The 27,773-nt window shown below is 38.5% G+C and overlaps 1 protein-coding gene across 19 annotated transcripts in view; it reads left to right on the forward strand.

Moving 5' to 3' along the window:
* Window positions 1–27,773, forward strand: part of SGIP1 (SH3GL interacting endocytic adaptor 1) — a 219,875-nt gene that overhangs the window by 134,190 nt on the left and 57,912 nt on the right. For 8 of the 19 annotated variants that reach the window (XM_074380980.1, XM_074380981.1, XM_074380976.1 and 5 more), the window contains 8 exons: window positions 1,268–1,279; window positions 6,667–6,678; window positions 10,120–10,144; window positions 11,032–11,083; window positions 12,398–12,483; window positions 16,095–16,187; window positions 18,985–19,059; window positions 21,183–21,683. In XM_074380980.1, coding sequence (XP_074237081.1) covers window positions 1,268–1,279; window positions 6,667–6,678; window positions 10,120–10,144; window positions 11,032–11,083; window positions 12,398–12,483; window positions 16,095–16,187; window positions 18,985–19,059; window positions 21,183–21,683 — 856 coding nt within the window. The remainder of the gene's footprint in view (window positions 1–1,267; window positions 1,280–6,666; window positions 6,679–10,119; window positions 10,145–11,031; window positions 11,084–12,397; window positions 12,484–16,094; window positions 16,188–18,984; window positions 19,060–21,182; window positions 21,684–27,773) is intronic. The other 11 variants (XM_074380984.1, XM_074380986.1, XM_074380988.1 and 8 more) reach the window with 3 other exon arrangements.

Consider the following 27,773-nt stretch of genomic DNA (forward strand, 5'->3'; position numbering starts at 1 on the left):
ATTAGGAGATGGAACTGGAAATAGGACCATCAGCTAGGAAGCATGTATGCTGTCAGTGAGTGTTAATGAAGGCCTCACTAAGACAGGTGCTGAGGAAGTAAGAGGGATTCCAAGGGGCCATGGACTACTCATAGGGAGAAGAATTCATAATTGTCTATGGAAAATGGGGGGACATTAAGGATGGGATCAAAGAAGCAAGGGTGATTTGGGAGAAGATGATAGGTGCTGGGTTCCCTGGTGAGACTGGAGTTTCTTGAAAATCTCATATTTTCATTTCATGACCATACCTGGCTACAATGCATGGGTAGCATTTTCCAACTCCTCCTAATATTACAAGGCATCATTTTTTTGTTGTCAAGCCACAAATCTGTTAATAAAAGTAAACCATTCAAAAGAAAGATTAAGCCAGGCATAGAAGTTGACACCCGTAATCCCAGAACTTTGGGAGGCTGAGGTGGGAGGATCACTTGAGCCCAGCAGTTCAAGACTAGCCTGGACAACACAGCAAGACCCTATCTTTACAAAAAATAAAAATAATTAGACAGAGATGGTGGCACATGCCTGTAGTCCTAGCTACATGGAAGGCTGAGGTGGGTGGATCTCTTGAGACCAAGAGTTCAGGGTTTCAGAGTGCTATGATTATGCCACTGCACTCCTTCCTGGAGCAAGACAGACTCTGTCTCACAAAGAAAGAAAAGAGACGAGAGGAGAGGAAACGAAAGAGAAAGAAAGAGAGAGAGAGAAGGAAAGAAAGAAAGAAGAAAGAAAGAAAGAAAGAAAGAAAGAAAGAAGAAAGAAAGAAAGAAAGAAAGAAAGAAAGAAAGAGAAAGAAAGAAAGGAAGGAAGGAAGGAAGGAAGGAAGGAAGGGAAAGAAAGAAAAGAAAGAAAGAGAGAAAGAGAAGAAAAAGGAGGGGGGGAAGGAAGGAAGGAAGGAAGGAAGGAAGGAAGGAAGGAAGGAAGGAAAGATAGATTAGAATGTGCTCAGAGGAAAGGAAAGGAAAGGAAGAAAGAAAGATTAGAATGTGGTTAGCTGCTCAAATGAAGTCCACGCCTATGCTCTCTGTTGCTTGAACTAAAAACAGCAGCCTAGGAATGAGCATATCAAACATCCAGCCTAGGAATGACCTAGGAAACATTTGTAAAAGCAATGCCTTCAAGAGCTGCCTTAAAGTAAGGTTATCCTGAGCCTTGACCTGTTTCTTCTTGAAAATACATTTCACCTCTCTCATTTTCTCTTTATTCTTCCTCCCCATGCCTACACTTTTAGAGGAAAAGTCCGGTAAGAAATAAGTCCTTTCCACTTTGGGGGCAAACATTATTCATTCTATTTATTTTCATTATCTGCATATCTAATGACTGACTGTGTTTAATACCTAAACAAGGTTCTGAACTTTAAAAACAAACATTTGCGAACCATGACCAGGTCTCATTATGGAACATGGGAAAAAGGGAAGTTGGTTACTGATTAAGGGCCCTGGGGTAATTTTGTTAAGATTCACCTCTGCCTCAATCACAGGCATATGATCAAATGTTTTTGGTACTAAGTTTCATTTATTGCAGCTTCCAATGGAATTAGTCAAGCTACATCTACATATCATGAGCTAAGCAAACATTTTTAAAGTTAATTTCTGATTAGCGTTCAACATGGTAGCATCTGGAATGCATATGAAGCTGGTCTGGGAATGGGAAGCTGGGGGATTTTATTTTGTTTTTGTTTTAGTAAATCAAAATATCCCCTCCTGGAACTGTCAGAGACTGCAAAAGACGATCTTTATAAAATGTAAATTACCTCCTGGATGTTAATTTTTAGTAGCAGTGGGTGATTTTTGGTGGCAACACAAATCTTATATGATGTACCTACATCGTTTTATTTTAGAGAAACACAAGGAACAGATCTCCAAAAAAAAAAAAAAAAAATTTGGTTCTCTTCTTGGTTGCCTGGTTTGTTGGGAACGTGCTCTCAGGATGGCTGACAGAGTTGACCTCTCTGCTAGAAAATAGGAAAATATTATGTTCCATGTTCACAGCACCAAGAAGTGGTTGGCTTATTGTTAACACACCTAGGTGGATGTTGCAGTAAGTGCTTTCACCTCTGATCCTTCCCACAGACCAAATCCTGGCAGCCACTGTCCCACATACGGGATACTGTGCTTATAGAAAAGCCATAGGATAGGAGGGAGGAGGGACAGAAGGCACAGGAAGGACCAAAACATGAGACCAAAACATTAAAATGTCTCAGACTGTGAACCCAAGTTCTTTGGTTTCCAAAAATAAAATAAGCAGCTATGATTATGATTATTACTAAGCTAAACGGCCCGCTTCTGAAATCAACTATGCCTCGCCGGCTCTGTGGCAGCAAAATATTACTGGTGCTCTTTAACAGCCTTTCCTTCCATTATGCAATTTCATTTATTCTGGTAGACCCTGAATCTTTTTCTGAATTAACCACATTTGACCACTTCAAATACCCACAGGATTCTGTGGCCTGAGGTTTGCCCGTGGTGCTTTAAAAATTCTCTTTTTCAGCCGGGCGCGGTGGCTCAAGCCTGTAATCCCAGCACTTTGGGAGGCCGAGGCGGGTGGATCACGAGGTCAAGATATTGAGACCATCCCGGTCAACATGGTGAAACCCCGTCTCTACTAAAAATACAAAAAATTAGCTGGGCATGGTGGTGCGTGCCTGTAATCCCAGCTACTCAGGAGGCTGAGGCAGGAGAACTGCCTGAACCCAGGAGGCGGAGGTTGCGGTGAGCCGAGATCGCGCCATTGCACTCCAGCCTGGGTAACAAGGGCGAAACTCCGTCTCAAAAATAAATAAATTAATTAAAATTCTCTTTTTCATTAGTTTTTCTCGTGTTGTTCTTCATGGCAATTTTAACTACAGTAATTTACCCCCATCACTCCCTCACCTCATTTTTCTTTGTAAATGTCCATGTTGATTCCTCTGCCTGGTCATTTTGATGATACCTTGGTTACTAGCAGGTTCTTTGTTTCTCTTCCCAAATGAAATTTTAGAAGATCATCTCAGATATGTCTGATAATAGGCAGTCTCTGTAATCTAACTTGTGATATGTAGTAGACCCAAGTTTAAATACATTCAAACACCTACAATAATGGGGCAAATATATGCTTGCCAAATAGTTTGTCTTCACCCTAAAGCATTTAAAAACAAATAGGAATGCTTGTAAGAATCTTAATAAACATAGTGATCATGCATTCTAATTCCTTCCTAGCAAATTCTCTAACTTTAATTACTCAATTTGCTAAAAGGAGACTATAAAAAAATCATATTTGTTTAGTGCTTTGTAGTTCATTGGCCGTTTTCATCTGTGTTTGCCCAGAGCACTGAATTTAGCAAATTAGAATGTCATAAAACTTCAAAATCTCGGTTATTTAATGAATTTGACAAGCAGGATAGATTGTTTGGTTAATTGGAAATGATAAATATGTTAAAACACTTTATTCACGTTGACTAAGACTAAGGTATCTCAGTTAACTGAATTTAAATGAACTCTGTTATGCAAAAAATAATAAAACAGAACTGCCGTGTGACATAAAAACACTGTGAAGACTGTGATGACATAGGCTGCAGTATTTTCTTTTATGTAGACATATTCATTTTGAAAATTTTAGAAATATACCATATTCTAGATCTTCATTCCAGTGACAAAATCACAGATTAGCAGTGTTTATCCACTTTGAAAATAGCCTCAAGGTAGAAAATAAGAGTTATCTCTAAGTGGAACACCAAAATAAAAGTAGAAGGGAAAATAAAATGTTTTCCAAAACCTTCTCCAGAAGGCACTGGAAGAAAAAGAGAAATCTGGATATTGAACACAGTATTTAATTAAGAATGAAGGAAATTTGTTCAGAAAACAAGTAGACCACTTGCAAGGTCTCTGAGTAATCAGACACAGAAATGAAGTAGTAATAGCAGCAGAGAGTACTTACTGAGAGCTTGTTATGTATGCTACAAATGCCTGCAATCAGAGATAAATTGACCTCCTGCAGATTCTGAACAACTGAATAGGTGTTTTGTTTGGTTGTGTGGTTAAAAACAATTTTAGCACACATTTCAAAACTAGAACATTTCAAATTAAAAAGAAAATCCGGATGCCCATCATCTCTCTGAAGACCTGGCAGGCCTAAGCCCACATTCTCACGTGGCAGACATGGGGTGCACTGAGTAGTGGCCAGTTTATTCTAGAGTCTCATAATGTGTATGTGCCTGACTGCCAGCCCCCTAGCCCCCCACCCACTTCTTACTCCTGCAAGCATTTGGGTTTGCAACTCTGGACGTAGTTCGCTCAGCTTATAGAATATATCAAGACCAGAGACTGAGTTAGTTTTCTTCTGCCTTTGAAGAAAATTCTATATTTAAACAAAATATAGAATGCTAAAGGCTTTGACATTCTTGGGAAATGATGGGAGAAAGGGTAAAATAAAATTTTGAACAGGCAAAGATCCTACCCTCCTGGGATTTTTCTGTCCTTGTCCAGCATAGCCTAAGCCGGTTTTTGCTCGTCAATGGTGATAATTGACATATATAAAGCCCTTCCATTTGCTTCTGGAATTCTTTTTCTTTTGAAGCTTTCAGATGGCTCTTAATCATAGCCCTTGAGGCTTTCTGGGTCTATACTTTGGACAGCTTCTAGCTGTATCTTTGGGGTTCTGTTTAATCAGCCTGTGACTACATGGATTTGAACAGCTATTCCCTGATGAAGGCATTTTTCAAGTGGAGTTTCCAAAATGCTGTATTGCAAGGTTGTCTTTTAGTAGAAAAAATAAAAGCTTGAACTTGCGATTAGAAATATAGGTTTATAATTTATTGGAAATTAAGATATGACTCAATTTGGGTAGATTAATATATTTGAAATTAATTTGAAAAAGTGTTCTGAATAACCTTAAATTAAAAGTAATGGCAAAAACCACAACTACTTTTGCACCTACTTTAATAATAAAGCTTCTTGAATGTAAGGTTCTGCCTCTGAATGCTTGCAATCTGTATTCTATTTTGCATATTTCCATCTTGGGTCACTTTTAGTCCTCTAATTGCTGTATTTTAAAAGTGAATTGTTTACCATGAAATTCCCACATTTCCTTCTACACAAAGAACTTTTTAATCTGGTCACTAAAGAATAATATATAAAAAAGTGTTTGAATTTTTCTCAAAACACAGTATGGATTAGTCAATAAGATCATTTAAGCCCAGAAATAAGTATTTATGTGTCCTTTTTTTCTCATTTTATTTAAGACGCATCCATGCATATAGGCAGGTTTATTTAAAAGGTGGAATTAATAGGGAGAATAAGGCAAATAATAAAGTCTATAATATTACAAGTAAATTGACTAGAGTAATATGTCAATGCTGCTTACAAACTGGTCTGAAAAATTACCATTCCCAGTGTTAACCACAATGGCTCTCTGCTTTTGGAGTTCTTCAACAATGCCATGCTTGGCATCATAGAAAGAATGAGAAAATGAGAAATCAGAGATCTAAATTCTGTCTCTGGTTCTACCTGTTTCCTAGCTGTGTATCTGAGAACCTCACCTTCCTCTCTATAGCATATAGCCAGTTGAACTAGATATCCGTGGAGGCCTACTAGATGTAAAAAGCTACAAGTTTTTGCTTCCTATCTATGTTCTAGAAAGACCATCTCTACGTTTGAACAAAGTCCTAGCTGTCTTTGTGTTTGTGTTCCCAGTTTTGATTTCGGGAGGCTGCCTCTGGCGAATCCATGCATTAGCCCACATATTGAAAGGAAAACCGAACAACAGCTCTTCCCCACTCACTTCCTAGTCACTCATGTTACATTAGAAAGCTCCCAAAGAGGCAGAGCTATCAGAGATTGTTGGAGTACATTGATAGCAGCCACAGTCAAGGTCTGAAAAGCAAAAGAAAGAAGTCATACAGCTGCTTGTTGTGTTTTCTAAGGTCATCTGGTCCACCGGCATTTTGTTGCTGCTGGACAGGTTTTGTCACTCCCAACTATGTTTGTCAGGCGCTCCTCGTCTTTCCCATCACATTCTCATCATTCACATCCTATTGGTAGAAGCTGCCCAAATCGCTAGGCCAAGAACATTCAACATAAAAAAAAAAAAAAAAAAAAAAAAAAAAAAAAAAATCCTCATAAGCATACCTTCCATAGAACACGAAAGAAAAAATCCAGACAAAGAAAGGGGCTGTCTAAATCCTGCCTCTGGTTTTTCGTAAGCTTTTTTTGCACCCTAACTATGTGGGAAATCCATGATTGTCTATATTTGCTAACACCCTGCTCTGTAGGGAAACAATTTGCTTTGTACTATCTCCATTTTCTAAGTACCCTCTCCCCAAACCATCTGGAGAGAAACTTCTCTGACAAGACATTAAACACTGTCAGTATGTTTCTACCTTATTCTTATGTACACATAACTAAAGCTTATATATTCATATTAGCAAAGCTGTATCGTACAACTAATAGCCTCTCTTTAAGGTTTCCCAAAGCCTCCTGTGGTTTAAATAAGCTTTAAACACTAGAACTGCCTGTCTTTCTTTGGCCTGATTGTCTGGAGGGTGTGTTTGGTTAGCTGTAGCTATGTATGAAGTCTTCTATTACCCAAGCCTGTTGACTGATCCATCATTCTCTGACTAGGTGTCTGTTCTCTCTTCCTTTTTGCTGATCACAGAGGCGCAGCCCGGTAAGAACTCTCAACATTTTTACCTTAAACATGTATAGAGAAAATTGCTGCCAAGGCAAGGTTGCCAGGTTGGTTTCCCATTAAATTTATGATAACCCAGTATGAATGAGGCAGATGAAATAGGTTTACTGGTGGAAAGCCTGTGACCCTCTTTAAGTATCAGGGGCATATTTTAGAATGGTCAGAGCACTTTCCCATAATGAACCAAATTAATACATGGGAATCCCAACTCCTAGTACTAAATTTGGAAAATATATGGAGTGTGCATGTGTGTGTGTGTGTGTGTGTGTGTGTGTGTGTGTGTGCATTAAAGGCCTAGAGAGTCACCAGAAAATACCATACAAGTTGATAGCAAAGAGATAATAAAGAATAATAAAACTATTAAGAACGTAAGGACACCTTTTTTAAGCCATCATTGCTTTTAAACCTGAATTCAAAATAGCTCCCTGGACCATAACTTACAGTGGTGAGAATATGCTGATACAATGTTACGATTTCCATCTTGGGAGAGGGAGACACACTTTCAAGTCAATATTCCTAGGCTATCACATAATTCTAAATAAATTTCATCACAGAAGACAAACTTTGGGAGGGTAAACCAATATTAATTGTTCAAAGTGAAAACTGTCATTTTCCTCAAGTTGAAGAGTATCATGAATTTAAAGCAATAAAAAGAAGGATCTTTGTTATGTTTGAAATGACCCCCATTTACCTGGTCAGTCCCTTAAGAAAGGAAATGGAACTGAAAACAGTGCTCTCTGAAATATCCCTAGGCCTGTGCCAATCCAGTTAGTCCATTATTATTTGATGCAAATATCCAGCCCCAGGTGACCAGTTGGTGGCTGTCTGCTAAACTACGTAACAAATGCCATCCAAAGATGGCATCTGCAGAGACTGCTAATCTATGGATGATTCTAACCCCGCTGTTAAGTGACATCACAGATTATGAAAAGAGTGAATTCATTCATTCAAAGTGAGGAAACTTATTCATAATGTACATGTAACAACAAACAAGCATTGAAAGAAGGAATATACGGTCACTTGAAAAGGGAAGGTTTTTGAATCCAATGGTCTTTTTTCCTGAATGTGGTTTGTATGATCATCACCTCAGTCTTTTTCTAGATATGTCTTGCTGCAACAACACTGAGGTCATCAGAGATCAGTATTCCCATCGAGCAGATAGCAGGACTTTTCTTTTGTTGCCGACTTGCTGCTGATCTGTCAAACATTTGTTTCTTTCTAAACTGATATTAGTTTTGTTCTTCCTAATTTCTAAACAACTGAGTTTTCTTGAAAATTTCTGCCACGTCTTGCTTGCACTTAACCTGGTATTGTTCATTCATGAAGACTTTTTAATAAAAATGTTACAGGACCTTCTTCTTTAGTGCCTTTCCACTGTGAATACCTATTGAATGAATTGACAAATCTGGGAATTGATGGTTGTAAAAGGAGCTCTGTACCTTTCTTGGTTTTATGGATATTAACACTTAAAGGAGTAGGGCTGAGAGACAAAAGGGTCTTCAATATAGCCTCTGGGACCTCCAGGGTTTCAGGCCTCACAGTGCTAGGTAGGCTGTGTTCCCTCAAAGCCATTTACCAATCTTGTGATTGACTGCTTGGAACTGAATCCCCTCTATCTCTTCCTTCAGATCTTATTAATGAAATTCTATCTGAGGGTTCATAATCCAGAAAAACATTTGTTATCTAATTATTTCTGTTATCCAATCATGTCTGTATATAGAGCCTTCTTTTCCAAAAGCAAACCTGTATCCAAACTTCCATAATGGCCTCAGCAGATATATGTGGCCATATTTATTAGAAAGTATAAATAATGTAGTAATTCTCTATATGGCACACTTAGTAGGGAGAAACAGATCATATTATTAGACCAAAAAAAAGCCAGAAAATATAGTTTTGAGATATGGAGAAAGCATTGAATGGAACTTTATTCAGATTGGAACTGCTCCTCGCATAAATGCGTTCAAAATGGGACAGAAAATCTTTATATAGCCTTAGGAACAAGGGAAAGAAGCTTCTTTTAGGTCTATTACAGAGGTGCTAAATCTTGTCCTAAGCTGTTAATGTTATACTTTGAGAGAAGAAAACATATCTGTGACCACCAGATTGAGCCTTCACTAAAAATTAAAAAGTAGGAAAAAAGGGTTTGGTGACCATCCGCCAAATGTGTTCATGGTGTCGCCTTTTGGAATACTTTTTTTTTTTTTGAAAGCGAGTTTCACTCTTGTTGCCCAAGTCGGAGTGCAATGGTACGATGTCAGCTCACTGCAACCTCTGCCTCCTGGGTTCAAGCAATTCTCCTGCTTCAGCCTCCCAAGTAGCTGGGAATACAGCTGCCACCACACCTGGCTAAATTTTTGTATTTTTAGGAGAAACAGAGTTTCACCATGTTAGTCAGGCTGGTCTCGAACTCATGACCTCAGATGATACTCCTGCCTCGGCCTCCCAAAGTTCTGGGATTACAGGTGTGAGCCACCATGCCCAGCCTTGAAATACTTTCTTCTATGTACTTCAGCTTTCCCTGTCCTCAACTCTGCCTCTGTCATTCTCCTACAGCAAACATGCCAAGCCATGCTTTACCCCACGATGCAACCATCCTGGTGGTCTACTTTTCTGGTAGCATTCCACACGAAGAACTTTTCACCACTTCTGTTTTTTAATCAAAACTTTTTATCTAATCAATCCTTCTACTATCTAAATAAGTTTATGCTAAGGCATTATAAAAACTGGAAATGACCTGCTCAGATTATTCCTGCCAGGGTTATTTGTATTCCAGTAATATCACAATACCTTGAGCTAAAGACATTACTCCCAATTCATGACTGATGGGCCTGGTGGCAGACAAGTGGAAGACATTGGGAGAATGAGTGCATAGGGTGGAATTCCCTGGCTTTCTGAATAAAACAGTTCACTCAGTGGCAGATGGTTCAAGTTTCCTTGCCTTTTACTCTTGCCACCTATACCTTTTAAAATCACATTTGTCAACTGATGACTGTTTCCATTAGCAACCTAGGGACCCCAACTGACAAGGAGCATGCACTACTCCTAAATACATACTGTAATTTTTGAACATCAAAAAACATATGCTAAACATTCTTATCAGCTAGAGTTCAAGAGTTTTTTTTTTTAATGGACTATTCAATATTTGAATTTGATTTACCAAATCTACCCAGGTAAGGGTTTTTTCTTGTCCAGAAGACTTACGATTTACCCTTCCTTCCTCTCTATAATCTTTGAGTAAAATAAAAAACTGATTTCTATGTGTGTATCTACAATTTCCAACTTAAATGCGGTTCTGAGAAAAATTTCATTTCCCTATCTGTATTTATTTGAGTTCAGTTTAATTGCAATGAGAGAAATAATACATATTGTACATAACATATATGTGGTCTTAAACCTTATAGTGTCTATTTCTAATTCTAGGGTGCAATTAAAAGGAACTTATCCAGTAAGTATATCTTAGCTACCAGAAATAGCATATGATTTAAAAGAAGGAATAGTTCCTTGGATCTTGGAGTATATATACATATGAATTATACATTCTTGGGCTTAATTTTTATTTTTTTTTTTTACTTTTACAGCAAAGAATTCTTGTAATGATAGAGGGCCCCTGTGAGTGATTAATATTTAAGTTCTGAAGATAAATATTTTAATTGCTATTTTCTGTCTATATTTGTCAACTCTTGCTATATTGTTTAACTTTAGAAATGAATTTAATCAAGTATGTATTTGATGCTAGGGGTGGGAAGAACAGGGGGGCAGAAGGAACTGAAAGTAGAAGCAACTTACCCATTCTTTGATATAAGAATGTTAGTCAACCAAAGTGATATAAGTTATAACATACATAGGGCTCAATTCTCCTCTGCTGCATACAACACATACTAGGAAATTCTAAATTCATGGTTCATAGTTAAAGATACATTTTCTTGGCATTTCAAGAAAAGAACAGGCAGAGAATGCTGGATTCATGTACTACACATATGGCCTGGCTTAGTATTTTCTTAATTGGAAAGCAGAACCAGTCAAGGCAGCAGACATTCCAAGAATGGCATGCTCTTTCACTAAGCACTGCAGTATACAAATCTTCTCTTTGATGGCTTGTCACCGGAAGTTCCTCAGTTAATGAGGTTTTACAAATGCCAGAGAAAACACCACTACATATGCCTAATATATGGCTGTTGCATTGCCAAGGGAGAAGGTTTGTTTTGTAAAGTTTTCATTTGAGTTGCTTATTGATGAGACGTAAATCTCTAAGTGTTTCCAAACATAGGTTATAAGACGTATCAGGGAATGGTAAAAAATATGTCTAAATAGTTCCTTTGTCCTGTGCATCAGGTGAAGAAGTGGCAAGACCCAGGCGTTCCACACCAACTCCAGAACTTATAAGGTGGGTGTGAAAGACGTTAGTTGTGTTTTATGAAAGGCATCAGGAACTTTTAACAAGTAAGCAAATCTCCTTTGGGCTAAACTCTCAGCTCCCATTAATAAAGGATCTACTAAAACATGTCAGTTCAAATGTCCATAGCATGGTCCCAATATGTTATTATTTTTCGTAAGTCAGCCCAAGGGAGACCTTTAGGGAAATACTCTGCATTTATCTGAAGTAACTGTCTATCAGAATGTTCAGTCCCCTTCCTGATGGGGCCACCAAAGTTCTCTAAAGAGGTCTTTTGGTGTCTGGAATGCTGATCTACAATATCATTATGTTACCCTATGAAAAGAAGCCTGTCTAGTTGGATACCATCTCATGATGCATTCCACCTGCCACACACTGAAGGAATTTTCCATTCTGCTTTTAGCTTTTGGCAAAGCATTGTATTTTACAGTGTACTCTGTGGGTTAGGTAAGTATTGTACAAATGGGCATTGTTTTATAAGAAGACTGCTATTTCTATTTATAAACTGGATTATTTTCAATATTTATCCTCCTTCTCCAACCTCTCTCCTCTCCTTTTCACTCCTTACCCCTTACCATACACACATAGACCTCATTGGGATCAATAAGGGGAATCAGATTTGGAGAAGAAATGAAGATAATCATGCATCATTTTCTTAATAATCAGTCTGGAGTAATAATTAAGAGAAGGGATGCCAGTGTAACTTATTATCCTCCTGTTCCCCTGATTTCTCAATATTTCTCCTTCTGAGATTTATTGTATCAGGGTATTAGGAGGTTATAACTAGTCTATTGAAGGATGAAACTTCTCAGTAGCTTTTTATTTAATATCCTTATGCCTGACTTTCACTACTTATAAACTGCATTAACCACAACACAGAGATGTGGTGAAATCAAATATAAATGGTATTTGAGATCTTGGGGAGAAAGGTGCTTTGCAATAAACTCTCATCTCTAGTATTATCTCTTCTAGGTATAGAGAATCATGATGCTTTGAAAGAGTTATTCTCCTTCAACTTATTTCTATTGGATGAGCACCTCAGCCCTCCATTGAGAACTAAGGATCTCACCTTCTACCAGTTCTTTTGTCCCATAATACATCTGACATCCTTATAAAATCATTTCTAGTCCTAATAGAGCTTGTACGTACATGCATGCATGCATGCACTAGTGCACACACACACACACACACACACACACACACACACTTGTTTTACTGAGAAAAATATGTGAAGGCTTGTATATATTTTTGAGCAATAATTTTTGAGCCTTTTCCCTCTATTTTGCCCTAATGTGTATGATTTAGCAAAAAGCCTCCGGATGACACTATGGCCCTTGCTCCTCTCTTTGGCCCACCACTAGAATCAGCTTTTGATGAACAGAAGGCGGAAGGTAGGAAAAGAAACTATATGTATTATAGATTTGTTTTTTCTTTTATTAAAGTACAACTTTTCTAGATTAAATGTATGTATTTTGAAGGATACTTTTAATATATTATTCTCATGGGAAGGAAAAATTCCAATCTAGGTGTGCTGTAAAGCGTAGGAGTTTAGTTTTCAAATCTCTTTATTTTAGGATTTGAAACTTTATTTCAATAAATAGCTAATATTTCTAACAAGTTCATTCTTCAAAAGAAATCAGTAAAAATTACTGCCTATCTACACATATCCCTGTCATGGAGTAAATGTTCTGGGAGCCAGACCGTCACCATTTGAGGTATCAACAGGTTCACAAATGGAGACAGACCTTCATATACCCGTCATTGTCACCATCATTGGGGTCTAGCCTCCCTGACCACATTTGCTCTTTCCACTTCATAATGAAGGCATCAACTGGATTTCTCACAACAGTCATTGTTTGCTGGCTCAAGACCCAGGAATGACCTTGAATCATTTAGAAAATTAGAAATAAGGCCAGGCATAGTGGCTCACTCCTTCAATCCCTACACTTTGGGAGGCTGAGATAGAAGCATTGCTTGAGCCCAGAAGTTCGAGACCAGCCTGGACAACATATGGAGACCCCCATTTCTACAAAAAAGAAAAACTTAAAAATTAGCTGGGCATGTTGGTGCATACCTGTAGGCTTAGCTCCTCGTGAGGCTGAGGTGGAAGGATCACTTGAGCGGAAGTCAAGGTTGCAGTGAGCTGTGATGACATCATTACCCTCCAACCTGGGCAGCAAAGCAAGACCCTACCTAAAAAAAAATAATAAATAAAATAAAAATACAATGCTGCTGAAGAAATATCTTTATTTCAGCCATTATTATTGAGATTACCTATTAAATATTTATTTCTAGAGTTAAATATTTAACTTTTTAAAATTAACCCTGTTTTTGGATGGCTGTAAATACTGTGTGCTTTACTGATATAAAATCAACTTTCTATAAAATGTATCTTATCTATTCCTGAAATGTGTTTATGGCTAATGCATGCATCTCCAGTAGCTATTTTTGGTAATATAAAATGTCTTTATAAAAAATTATTTGATTTAGGAGCACCCTGGTAAATATATAATAACATGTTATCTTTCTAGAACCTATTGGTGAAGGGTATTAAGTGTTAAAGATGATAAGAATTAGAAGCACAATGAGTAGACTAAGCTGCATTAACAAAGAGACGCCAAGTACAGTAAATTAAACAAGATAGAATTTTCTAACTCTTTCATGTTAACAGTCTAGAAGTAAACAATAGAGGACTCCTAGAGTAGCTCTGCTGTCTTCAAAATGTTACTTTTATCTCTGGCTCCAAGGAGACTGCTGAAGCTCTCTTCTCCCATTCAGAAGAAAGGAAGTGGGGTGAGGACACTGAAACTCACTGCTAACTATTCTAAGAGCAAAACCTGAAGATACACAGGTCACTTCCTGCCAAAGCCGAATGGACAGAATTTGGTGCCATGTAGCCAGCTACGATTCTGTTACTACAGAGGAACTGGAGAATGACTTCTGAGAGATAGCCAGCAGTCAGCCACACCTGATTATTTTCAATGTTTTTGTTAGGAAAACGTACAAAGAACATTTCTAAATACTCCCTTAGTGATTTAAATGTCCGTAACTTAGAATCCCTATGTAAAGATGGCCTTGCAGTGAGACAATCATTTCCTTATTGACTCATCTGTGATCGATCTCACTTTTCATGACATAAGTGTATGGTGACTGGAGATGGGATTTGATTTGTTGCACCTAAATCTGCCTGCTTAAGGAATCCCATAACTATTTGGAAACTTTACATAAAAAATGGAAATCATTCTTAAAAAGCAAAGCTGTGTTCCGCATTGAATTCATGAAGAACATGCTGTTTCATATCTTTGGAGAATGTCTGCTTTCATGTTAAAACAGAGCGAAGACCATCTTTGAGGTTTGTGATAGAGAGGAGACACATACCTGGACGTGTCCATTATCGTGGACTCAACTACTCTTTAAATGACTTCATCCCCTGAAGTCCTGTAAAGTTCCTGCATTTGTACCAATCACACTACCTCTTTCAATACCCACACTTCCCTTTCGTACCTACTCATTCTTCTTTAGATCGATTTTTTATGTTTCTTTCTCTTTTTTTTGAGACAGGATCTCACTCTGTCACCCAGGCTGGATTGCAGTGGCAGGTTCTTAGCTCACTGCAGCCTCGACCTCCCACAGTGATCCTCTAGCTTCAGCCCCCCAAAGTAGCTGGGACCACAGGCACATGCCACCTCACCTGACTAATTTTTGTATTTTTTGTAGAGACTGGGTTTCACCATGTTGTTTAGCTGGTCTTGAACTCCTCGACTCAAGCAATCCTCCCATCTCAGCCTGCCAAAATGCTAGGATTATAGCTATGAGCCACCGTGCCTGGCCCAGAAAACATTTTTTCTGTCACTAATTGAAATGGCCTGGGGAAAAAAATGTGTATTTTAGAGTTAGGTATGCCTGCATCAGATCTTAGCTCTTCTGCTTTTACCGTGGACACCTCATTCAACCACTCCAATCATTAGTTTCCTCTCCCACAAGTGGAACTGGTGTCAACCACATGGTGGGGTTGTGAGTATTCAAATAAATAATAATAGCTACTGGCCTTCTGATACATGTTTTACATACATTTTATATGCACTATATTAATATCTCTTTCCTCCATTAATCCTCCTCATAACTCTCTAAGGTCACTTTTATTATCTCCACTTTACACGGAAGGAAGGCAGCACAGAGAGGTTAAGTAACTTGCCGCGGTCCTATCAGTGCAGAAGATAGATTCAAACCCCATCCAACTGACTTCCCGGCCTGTCCTAGATGACATAATGAGTTACAGCAGCGCTCGCATAGCCCCTGACACAGGATAGATGCTGAGAAGCACTAACTATTTACATTGCCGTAGCTATTTTAAAAATCAGAACAGGAAGAAAAAAGGAGAAGAAATATTGAATTTAGTGTCCTTAGACCCAAAACCTAATTGCCCTATGTTAGATATCTAAATACTTACTTTTCTGGCTCTCTTAACATATTCACCAAGCATTTTTAGAATAATATAATTCCTTTTTATGATGCTGTAAAAGGTTTATTTAAAGACCCTGTAGAACCATTCAAGGATAGGAACCACTGCACAGAACCCAGACATTTTCAGTTTTGAAGCATATTCATAGGAGACTTTAAATAAACCAACTTACAACAAAACAAGTGTCCATGGGGTTAATGTCTGGATTTTCAAATGGGCACCTGAGACAGAGCCAGCACATCTACTGATACTCAGAATGTCCTTAAGTGACCACCCAGAAAGAAAATGCAGATTCTGCACTGAAAGTTTTTATGTAGCTATATGTACACACACAGACACCCCTCCCACCCACACTCACACCACACTCCTATTTCTATTCTCTGCTTGAAAAGAATAAGGAGAGGCACATTCCTAAATTTATTTTTTAGTACTGAGACAAGAAGAAAATAATTTTGTAAAGCTCAACTTGAAATGTTAAGTTCTAAAGTATGGGGATTTTTTTTTTAACTCACCCTGGGACATTTTCTTTTTTGTTTCCAGTTCTTTTAGATCAACCTGAGATATGGGGTTCAGGCCAACCAATTAATCCAAGCATGGAGTCGCCAAAGTTAACAAGGCCTTTTCCCACTGGAAGTAAGTTATGTGTCTGCTCTGTCTGGAAAAATAAGTGACTCATTTTACTGTCTGTCTGCATAGTGAAATTAGGCAACTCTTAGAAAGTCTACATAAGCAACGTTAGAACTGAGTAATATTAAGAAGAGATGTTATTCTCACAGGCTTTCAAGTTAAAGAGCTAAGAGCAGGTTACGAAGACAGGAGGAAAATAATACAATAAAGCAAATTGTTAACTTTGAATCATAGCCTTTTCTGAAATACCACGTGCTTATTCATTTATTCACTGTATATATGTAAGAATAGGTATATATCTGAAATCCCACATTCTTATTCATTCATTGTATATACGAACGTAGTAGGTTATTTAGCTGACTTGCTTGTTATTCTTACATATATACAATGAATAAATATATATTACATATTTATATTGTACGTATATACAATGAATAAATGAATGAATTTATTGACGTATATATTTATCCATTGTATATATGTAAGAATAAGAAGCAAGTGGGCTATTAACCTACTGCGTTCCAGGCATTAGGCTATCATACATCACAGAGGTGAACAAGTCTGATACGGTCTCTGCTCATCCTACAGAAAAACTGAGGCTGCATAGTACAGAAAGGACACATTGAAAGGAAAGAGTGACAATTAGGGAACAAGAGAAATGAGGCTACCTGGTAGAGAGAAACTGAGACACTAGATCAGAGTACATTTATGTGAAAGTTGCCATTAGCCTGGCTTCTTCAGCATGGCCCAGGCGGCTGGGGAAGGAGGTGCTGAAAATCTGGATAGCCCTTCACGGGTGATGGGTTCGCTATTTAGACCGAATGGACTGTTCACCAGGTGAAGCCACCCTTCTTACAGATTTATTGAATTCCCTTTTCAGTAGACTGCCTCTGAAACATGCCTGTGGAAGGCACTCTTTGAAGAATTGGATTTCAAAAAAAAGGTGTTTGGGGAACGGGGGAGATGCAGAGGGTATTTTCATCCTTTGGGCTCACATACAGACCGACTAATACTTTTTCCAGTTCAGCATCTTCAGAGTTTTGCTTCTTGGTGCCTAAACATGATCATGAGAATTAACCAAGGGGATTCGTAATCAAAGTCCAAGAGGTTATTTGTTGGAAATAATATTGCTATAAAGCCATGTGATCTAGCCTTTCCGAAGATATTTCCCTCATTAAACAGGATAGGAAAAACATCATTATCAACCATTTTTGTTAAAACTTCTAACTTTAAAAAATGTATTTTTAAAATATTTAAACCATGCTTTTGTGGCATGATTTTGAATGTCTTTCCCTGCAAAACAAAGCCAGTGAAAAAGCTGTAACTTCCTTGAAAACCTTTCATTACAGACCTGAGCTATCCAAGTGATCCCTGGCAAGCCCTTTCCTAAATGTCAAGGGAGTAAATGAATTGTTTATGGAGGTGATGGATTGGTTTTGACTGCTGGTGTTTCAGAGTTGTGAGTCTTACGTGCGGTGGTTACACTTAGCACAGCAGAGGCTGTTGCTTGGTTGATGTCCATTGTGTCATTCTGCTCATTTTGTAGTTGCAGCATAGCTTTTCTATTTTAGATTATTAGGCTTTTATAGTATTTTATTTGTTTTTATGGTATTTTGTTGATTATAACCTTGATTTTTGGCAGAAATCTTTAATTAGGAGCAGAACCCCTGATTGACTCTTAACTTCCATGGGAAAATATGATCCACTAGAGGTGTCGTTTTCAGAAGCTCATCACTGAGATTAAGAACCACATATTGCTAGGCTTTAGGATGAGGGTTGTTAGTCATACTTGCTGTGTGGAAAAACAGGATGCTGCCTAAAAATAATAAATAAAGTATGGGAAGGGGAGGAGGAGGGAGGAATGACAGAATAAGCTTCTTCCTAATTTAGGCAGGTGGAAGGTAACCAGCAGGCACTCTCCAGCCATGTGCCCACCTGCCGCCCTCTACATTTAGGTTGTGAGAGATTGGACAGCATTCAGATTCACAACTAAACTTTGGGGTGGCCTATGACATTTATGTGAATGCTTTGAATCTACCAAATAGGGCCAGTGACAAGAAAACATACTCTTAAAGAAAGAGGAAGAAGAAATGGACCCACTGAAACAGTAATTCCAAACTTTGCCCACAAAGTGACAATCCAGCTTGGAAGGGTGGATCTCTTGGTAGGGGCCATGATACTTGTTTTGGCTGTAATTTTTATCAGAGGAATCTATTCATTCCTCCTTGACCCAAGGAGGGTCACTTTGCTTCTAACTTTTAAAAATGTACTAAAATTTAGGAAATATTATTTTGAGATATCTTTCTGGACTCAATCCAGGCCGTCAATCCTGACCGGATTAAAAACCTTTCACAGGAGCCCTCACCCAGTCTGTTAGGTCCGTAATTAAACCCTCGACTGTTACTGTCAGCTAACATGATTTCATTCAGTCAGTGAAAAAATCCCTTGAGGGCAGAAGCTATTTTTATTCAACCCTATGACCCTAGTTCCTAGTACAGGAGGCAGGACTTAGTTGTGGCTTGAGGTTTGTGTGTTGAATCATATTTAAGTGAATAAAGTGGTGATATTATTGTCCGACATTCTTTTGATGATCTCTTATTTTCATAAAATGGAAGAATCTGAATGGGTTCTGCTTCAGTTCTTTGACTTTGAACTAAAATCTATATAGGCCACTAATTGCTATTCCATTTCCAATAGCAGGAATATAACTGAAAGTTCAAATCCTGCTTATTTGAAGTGTGTAACTATTGTGTAACTTAGGAAGAACATGATCAATGATACTTGGTTTCTCATCTCTATGCAGCACCTCCACCACTGCCTCCAAAAAATGTACCAGCTACCCCACCCCGAACAGGATCCCCCTTAACAATTGGACCAGGTAAGCTTTTGTTTTTTCAGTTCTGGGATAGCGTGTCAAATAGAATAGAGCAATGACCCAGACAAACATGCCCTTGATGTGCCGAAAACTGTAGGCTACACTAAAACGTTACAGTGTCATAATTTAGTTTTGCTTCCATTAGAATTTCTTATGCAGACTTATTTTAAAGCATGACTGCCAGGTTTCACACACACACAAATTAGTAATAATTTCTCAATTAAATTTTTCCTTGGTATAATGTTGTTGAATGAGGGCCATTTTATAAAATGAAAGGAAAAAATCTCTATATGAAAAGTCATTGTTTAATTAACCCCTCACTTCTTTGGATCTCATTTTAATGATTTACAAATTCATAGTCTTCAAGCCCAATTGGTATTCTTTCAAGACAATTTCCTGAGACTAAAACTATCTAGTCTATGAAGACATAAAATGGTTCCCAGGGTGTGCAGCATACTGGTGGTGGTGAAATTCTTTTTCCAGTGGTCATTCAAGTATTTATTACCCCATGGCAAAGAGCTATATAAAGATTATGAAATATGGCAAGAAATTGCTACATGCCTGTAGACAGATAATGCTTAAGGCACACCTTTATCATCTATTAAAATCAATGCTATGTATTCATACAATTTATAGCCTGCCAAGTCTTACTGGACTAGCAAATCAAAAATAGTAATAGCTGTTTTATGTGCCTGGGCCCTTAGAATGTGGTTCTTTATCACTTTCGGAATTCTATTGCAGCTTCATCCTTTTATGCAGCCTGGTGAGTTTGATAGCTGCAGAGTGGGCATTCATCAACAAAAGCAAAAGCAAGATGTAGTCATTTATGAAATTTATATTGACTCAAACCCAATAGAGAGTCATCCAGAGCTTCATAAGTAAAGATGTTTGCAGGTTCAAGCCATTTTGGCCCCTTGTATTTCCACGAATTGTGTTAGATATAAATACACCTCCTAGCACAAGATTATAAATATTGGGGACCATGCAAAATGCTTCCCCATTTATCTGTAGCCTTGGAACCTTGAAAGTTAATTCCTTTTAAATCAGAAATATAGAAATACTAAGACAGTTCATCTAGTTCAAGAGTTATATAAAGATAAAGTGACTTCTGCTCTTGCTTTTCAGTTATTTAGGTAACAATTTCTAATGTGAATAATCTCAGTTTTTAAAAAGTGCATTTCTTCATACAGAGCTGTAGAAGATAGTTAATTTTTTCTCTTATTGCTATGAATTAAAAAGAATAGCTGATGCTGATGTTTCAGCAAAACAGAGACTTTTCGGTATCATGATATCCTATAACTAAATATCAGTTATGCCTGTGATGTTGACAGGTTAGACTTAATGAGAAAAGAAATTATAAAAAATTTTTAAATTATTTTCTTCCCTATTAAGCAGGTAGATATGTAACAGTTCTAATAAGTAGCAAATGCCTCCTCAATAATCTGTGTGTGTGTTGTGTATGGGGTGTGTATATCTGTATTTGTATCTTTGTGGTGATAACTTCTTAATCTTTGTACTGTGTTTCTGGTGTTTTTAAGGTTAAGGATATGCAGCTAAATATGATGTTACTTTTTTTAATTAATGAACATTATAATCAGTTTCACCAAAGTCTTGATTTAGTATACTGGAGTAGACAATCTTTATAAAATATGAGGATGACTTTCACTTCTCAATTCTTTTTATATTGTGTGATGTGTATTTCAGTAGGCCAGATTTTCAGAAGGGACCTTGCTTTTGGACCTTGCTTTTTGGAGAAGTCCCAGAGCCTGTAATTCTCTGTGAATCTAGCACTGCCTTGTCAAAATGTTCACGCTGTGTTCACCTGTGGGCAGCCTTTGAGAGCAGTATCATGCACAGCACTTTAAATGACGGTAAAAGTAGCTAGCTGTGCTCAGCTTGCAAAAAAGAGTAAATAATAGCATAAAAATATGATGCTCACTTTACGGAGCGGGAGATCTCTCCCCTCACCTTCAGCTCCTAATCCAATAAAGATATTTTTACATCATGAAGTATGCCCACTGAGGCACCTCACACAGCAATGTATTTTCCAATCTTTGCCTCCCTCCCTCACTCCCCACACAAATCATAAGTCAATTGAAATTTAAAATCAACTACTTTAACCACAGGAAATGACCAGTCAGCCACAGAGGTCAAAATTGAAAAACTACCATCCATCAATGACTTGGACAGCATTTTTGGCCCAGTATTGTCCCCCAAGTCTGTTGCTGTTAATGCTGAAGAAAAGTGGGTCCATTTTTCTGATACATCTCCGGAACATGTGACTCCGGAGTTGACTCCAAGGGAAAAAGTGGTGTCCCCACCAGCTACACCAGACAACCCAGCTGACTCCCCAGCTCCAGGCCCTCCCGGCCACCCAGGTCCCACGGGCCCCCCAGGGCCTCCTGGGCCTCCTCGCAATATACCATCGCCGCTCAATTTAGAAGAAGTCCAGAAGAAAGTCGCTGAGCAGACCTTCATTAAAGATGATTACTTAGAAACAATCTCATCTCCTAAAGATTTTGGGTTGGGACAGAGAGCAACTCCACCTCCCCCACCACCACCCACCTACAGGACTGTGGTTTCGTCCCCCGGACCTGGCTCAGGCCCTGGTACAGGGACCACCAGTGGTATGTCTTATGCTTGAGTGTGCTTCGTGTGACCGGGAATGGCCGTGGCTGCTGCAGTGTGAGCAACACCCTCCTCCTGCCTGGCAGCCGGCTTCAGAGCTTCAGCCCTCATGCCTCTGGTCTGGGTGCCCTGTGGCCCCACAGCATGTCCTAGTTCATCAGATGCTCGCAGTCATGGTCCCAGTCTGTGGATGTGTTCTGCCTTGCACTCCCAGCCCTTAGGTGTGCCCTGCCGTCCACCCTGCATTTAGGAGGTCTCGATTTCTAAAACAAAGCTGTCATGCCATTGTTTGGAATTCAGGAAAGTCCTAGGAAGACAGATTTCACAGAGAGTGGGTTTCATGTTAAATGTCTGATTTCCTTGCTGGATGCCTCCACAAGGACACTAGGTTTTGTGGTTCAGTGTGTTGTGTGTATATGTAGGCAGGCAGGAGAGGGTGAATGGGCTTCTTTTTTTTTTTTTTTTCTTTTCTTTTCTTTTTTTTTTTTGGTTGTGGGAGAACTGTGTTAACCCCTCTGATTTCTTTAGAAGAAAAGATGTAAGATTTAAAAAGGATATTTTAGGAAAAGACAAAAGAAGAAAAAGGGATACATATACTGCAACCCTAATCTAATCAAGCTGTCACTGAAGACAAACTTGTTTTCTGTTCTCACCGTTTGACACACTCATCAGGCTATGAGGTCAACTCTAAGTGTGGTGACAGGTGATGGAGTCTGCCGATTCTGACATTGAATTTTATTGTTTTTCTGATTTGAAGCTTCATTTTGTGTTTTTTAATAATGAAAGCATGGATCACCTGCCATGCACACCAAAGCAATATCAAGATTTTCAAATGCATCTTCCCCCATATCATTTATTCCACTGATGCCCAAATTTGTCTGACAACAGCCCCCAGTGCTTTCCTTCCTGTGCACGTGAGTTCAGTTTAGGGACCTTCGGGGGGGTGCCATGTATTTGTTTTGCATTTGATGTGAAAGAGGCAGTAAAGCACAAGGTACTTAAATCTAGTAAGAGACAGAAATTACAAATGCTTCTGTGCTTAAAGTGAGAGCATCCATGGTGGTCAACAAGAGGGCTAGGTGTTCACCTGGACTGCACACAAAACCAGTGTTTTTTATCATTAGGTGCGTATGTCCCCAGGTCCTCATCCCCCCAAAAGGAAAACTATTCAATATCAGCAGGTATTTTTACCATAGGACCTTTGGGAGTCTTTACTTTGCAAATAATAGAAACTGTAGTTTCTTGTCCTGGGCACCACGCTGTTCGGTTGCTTTGTTTTGCTTTGTTTTTAGACAGAGAGTCGCTCTGATACCCAGGCTGGAATGCAGTGGTGCCGTGTAGGCTTACTGTAACCTCTGGGTTACAGTCTCGTGGGTTCAAGTGATTCTCCTGCCTTATCCTCCCTAGCAGCTGGAATTACAAGTGCATGCCACCACACCTGGCTAATTTGTTTGTATTTTCAGTAGAGACAGGGTTTCACCATATTGGCCAGGCTGGCGATCAAACTCCTGGCCTCGAGTGATCCACCTGCCTCGTACTCCCAAAATGCTGGGATTCCAGGCGTGAGCCACTGCGCTCAGCCTTATCTGCTTTTTGGCCTAAATGCTTTTTGTACATTATTTCATACAACACCACCATGTAGTAGATACTGTTATTTTTCCCATTTTACAGGTGGGAAAACTGAGGCTCAGAGATATCAAGTAATTTGCTCAAATTTACAAGCTGGAGGCAATGGACTGGATTCATACTCAGCTGTCTGATCTGGAGCCTATGTTGTTCACCAGTGTGCTCTCCAGGCACTTTTGTAAGGTTTAGTCGTAAAGATTCCAAACTTATTTGACTACTGAGACCTGTCTGCACTGCACAGTGTCATCAATAAGATCACTGAAAGTCTTCTCTCAAAATGTACTCCTCTGTGCTCCTCTCCCTAATTCTAGAGGGTTACAGCATCCATCTTCATCCCTCTATTGTTTTCTTAGGTCTTTTATGGGATACGAAGCTCCTTATCAATCTATAAAGATAATAAAGAATCAGTATGTAAAGCCTCCAACCACACAGCCAGAAAAACATTAGTTGTCCATTGTAAAAGAGGGGTGTGTACTTCTGTTTTCTATGCAGCGCTCCTAATCCAGGCCCTCAGTCTTCTGAAAGGACATTTAAAGAATATCCACCTCCCTCCACAGGTAGGCCACAATGCTCTCCTCAAACGAAACACCTTTAGCCAGGCGTAGGGAGGACAGGTGGTTTTGGTAATTCATCTGTGTTTCATCTAACACCTTTAATAAAGCTCTCGAAGACACTTGTTCAATTGAATTTACCACTGATCTAATTAGGAAGAAAGGAACTTTCGTTTTCTTTCTGGAAAATTTGAGAGTTTTGTGGTGATTTTTAATGTTTAGCTTCCATATCCTTATTTTAAATTATTTTAAAATGTTACCAGTAAAGACTTGATTCTTAATAATTGAGCTGGAAATAGCTTGACTTTACTAGTATTAAAAGATTGGATTTCTAAGTAGAAGATTGAACTGGGTCACTGAAGCCCATGAATAAATAAAACTCTGCAGCACTGTCTCCTTAATTAAGTCCCAGTTTATTTGCTGCTTAATCTTTCATTGATAGAACATACACAAGCTGGCGGAAACATAAATTTGAGATTGATACAATAGGTCATGGCCTCATGTTTTAAAGATTAGCAATGCTTCTCACTACTTGCTTTTTATAGCATTAGGCCTGATGAAACTAACTTTCTTGCACTTCTCAAAGCATATTTAATTATATATCACTATGCATTCATTTTTAAAATTGTATTCACAGCAAGGTGACTGTCACTGACCAAGTATAGACAGTACTGACAACCTTGTGAACCAGAAGAGTTACCTGCTGTTGAAAAGCAGTTGGAAGTTAAGAATTTGCTCCAAGAACTTCAATTTCCTTATGGCAAAAAGTTATCAATATAAATATACCTATTTTGCTCAGAACAGTACTTAACCGGAATGCAGACACTGGTTCTTGGCAAAGGCTATCTCTTCTCTCATGTGGGTTGCATGCCAGAGGTCGGGGGGGAAAGAGTTTTGTTGGCTTGCACCATGTTTGGGGGCCAGGGAAAGAAAGGAGGAAGTAAAGAATGTTCAGTGCAACATTTTCCAACTTGGGAAACTAAAGATGTTATATGCAAACATACAAATCAATAAACAAATGAGTCTGAGCTACCTGGGGTTAAATTAACCGAATATATTTTCTAACTACAAGCCTTTCAGAGCAGCGATGTCCAATAGAGTAGTCCCTAGCCACGTGGGGTTATTTTAATTATACTCTTGGTTGCTCAGCATTGCTGTAAAAAGTCCATTCTTTACATACCGTAGCCACAATTCAAGTGCTCAGTGGCTACATGTGGCTAGCAAATCTACTAACAGTTCTAGAACGTTTTCACATGGCATAAAGCTCTATTAGTAATGTTTCAGGGCTTTTAATGTGTTAGTCATCAAAAAGAGAAACATAGCATGTAATCATTTATATGTATATTTAATAGTTTTTTTCAAAGAAATGGTATAATGATGTTCTAAGAAACACAATGTGGGAAAGGTTGTTTAGCTCTTCACATATTTCAAAGTGCCTATGTTTTAATGCACTTGATTCTCCCAGCAACGACATGGTCTGTTAACCTCATTTTGTGGATAAGGAAACAAGCTTAAAAAGGTAACTTAGCTGTGGTCATAAAGCTAGTAAGTTGCTGAGCCAGGATCTGCACCCCCCCGGATCTATTGGATTCCACGGGCTGTGCCTTGACCCCTTCTTCCAGCTGCTTCCACTGCTCTAGCCCAACATACACTTTAAAAAAAAAAAAAGAGATGAAAGTTGCAGCTGTAGATATGCGGTCTTCGGAGGTTGCCAAGGAAATTGATTAAACCAGGTTGAGAACAACAAATGGATTGAGAGCATGTCGATGATTGCCAACCTTTTTAACTCACAAAACTCAATGTATTTTGGTTTTTTAATTTAAACCTTAAAGAGTGGTGCTGTCCAAATCATTTTCCAGCATTGTTCTGGAAATAAACACTCTTTAAGGGGGAAATGAAAATGCAATTGAAAATTGAAGAGTGAAGATAAAGATGCACAAGGATAGCCATCTACATTCTTAAAATATGAAAAGATTGGGTAATTTCACAAAAGTATGTGAAGACTTAGTTCAGTTGTGAAATACTCCTCAGGACCTGAACATCCTCTGCTGAGCCTCGGGGTTTGGTCAAGCAGGGTTTTAACTGAAGTATCCTTTTGCTTCTTAAACACTCTTTCTTAGTGTCTTTCTAGCTGCACAACATATCAATTACTTCAATTCAGTACAGAAAAAGTGATTTCAATGGGGCATCCATAAAGGAAAACAATTTTCAATTAACAACTAACTTTTTTAAGTTTTTAGTTGTATTTGTATCAAAAAACACAATCTTAATCATCATCACCAGTATCTATTACTTTCCATTTGTGTAAAATTTTATATAGTCAACATTTTCATAAGCATTTTCAATTATATTTGTTAAAAATACCTTGCAAGATAGAAACAGTGTCTCACTTTTTAAAACAAGGAAGCTGAGGTTTCAGGCCAGCAAGGCCAGAACTCAAATCATCTGGTTCTTCATCCAGTGTTTTTTAGTATTCCACACTGCCTTGATCATGGCTCCTTAGTACTTTCCCAGGCATCACTGAAAGGAGTTTTAAATTTTTTTTCTGGAAAATGTAGGAAAAGAATAAACAGCTGGCACTTTTTTTAGATTGATTCAAAAGACTATTTTTGGAAACAGATCTACAGATAGACATTCTGGACCATTCCTATGGTATTGTTTTATGAAGCTAAATAGAACAACTCCTCCATCACCATAAAAAAAAAAAATGTCCTAAGACTTCACTGTTTAAAGATGTATTTACTCTATGCTGTTACTTCTGTCTTCTGAAAACATCCTGGGTGTAAATATACTGACACAATAATCAAAAGAAAACTTTGTAGTGGGGTCTGTCAAAACATACCATTTATTTTTAAGAGAAGATTAGCAAAAGACTAAAAACATCTATATTGAAAGAGAGATGTGCAAGCCAAGCAAAAGTAAGAACAGACTTTATGCAAAATGTGGGAGTCTACATCACAGTCCATCTCAAACTATAAGAGATTGCATTTAAGAGAGAGCATGGGCTTTGGAGGTACATACACAGTTTGACCTATGTGCCATTGGACAAGTTACTGAATCTCTGATCTTCAGATTCCACATAGATACCTAATAATACCTACCTCCAACATTTATTGGGGGGTAAGATATAATATATATGAAGTGCTTAGCATAGACCCTGACCCAATGGAGAATAAAAAGTAAGAATATGGGTGCTAGTAGTAGAAGAAGGTGGAGATAGAGAGGGAGTAGAAGAAATAATTGGTAGGATTTCACACTAATATGATTACACACAGAATAAACAGCACAGAGAAATACACTCAGGATTTCAGATTGTTTAAACAAGAGGAGCAAGGTTTAATACCCCAGGGACTCTCCTAAAACAGAGATTTCTGAAATGATAGGTTTTGCTGCTCAATTTTAAAGCTCTTGAGAATCTGAAAATTTGGAGACTGAGATGCTAATCTAACACTCTCCAGAGGTCCCAGTTTTGTGGCGTGTTGTTTGGGGGGCAGCAATGGGGCAGCAGGTGTGGGGGATGATGTGTGGGTATTTCCCCAGGGCAGGATTTCTTAGAATTTTCTTGGGACGATTCAATACCTCTGCTTCTAACCAGTGACAAAAACCTCAGGAGTAGTCAGAACTTTACTAAACAAGAACTGTTTGAACATTGATTTGACTTTTTTAAAGTTTTCAGTCAAGTTTCTCCGTGTATCTCAGACATATGACTGAAGTTAGGCAGATTCCTGAATTCAGAGACCCCACTGGTGTGCTGACTGATGTGCATGCCAGCCTCTGTGTGTCTTCTGTGTTTCATACGCTTGTCATTGACAGCCAGAAAAGTAAATCCAAGAGACTCTTCCAAAAATCATCATGTGCAAACTCCGCCTTGACAGATTCCTAAGCAGCCTCCTTTGCAAAATAAGATCCTCT

This window comes from Saimiri boliviensis, chromosome 11, assembly GCF_048565385.1.
Source record: "Saimiri boliviensis isolate mSaiBol1 chromosome 11, mSaiBol1.pri, whole genome shotgun sequence".
Taxonomy (NCBI): Eukaryota; Metazoa; Chordata; class Mammalia; order Primates; family Cebidae; genus Saimiri; species Saimiri boliviensis.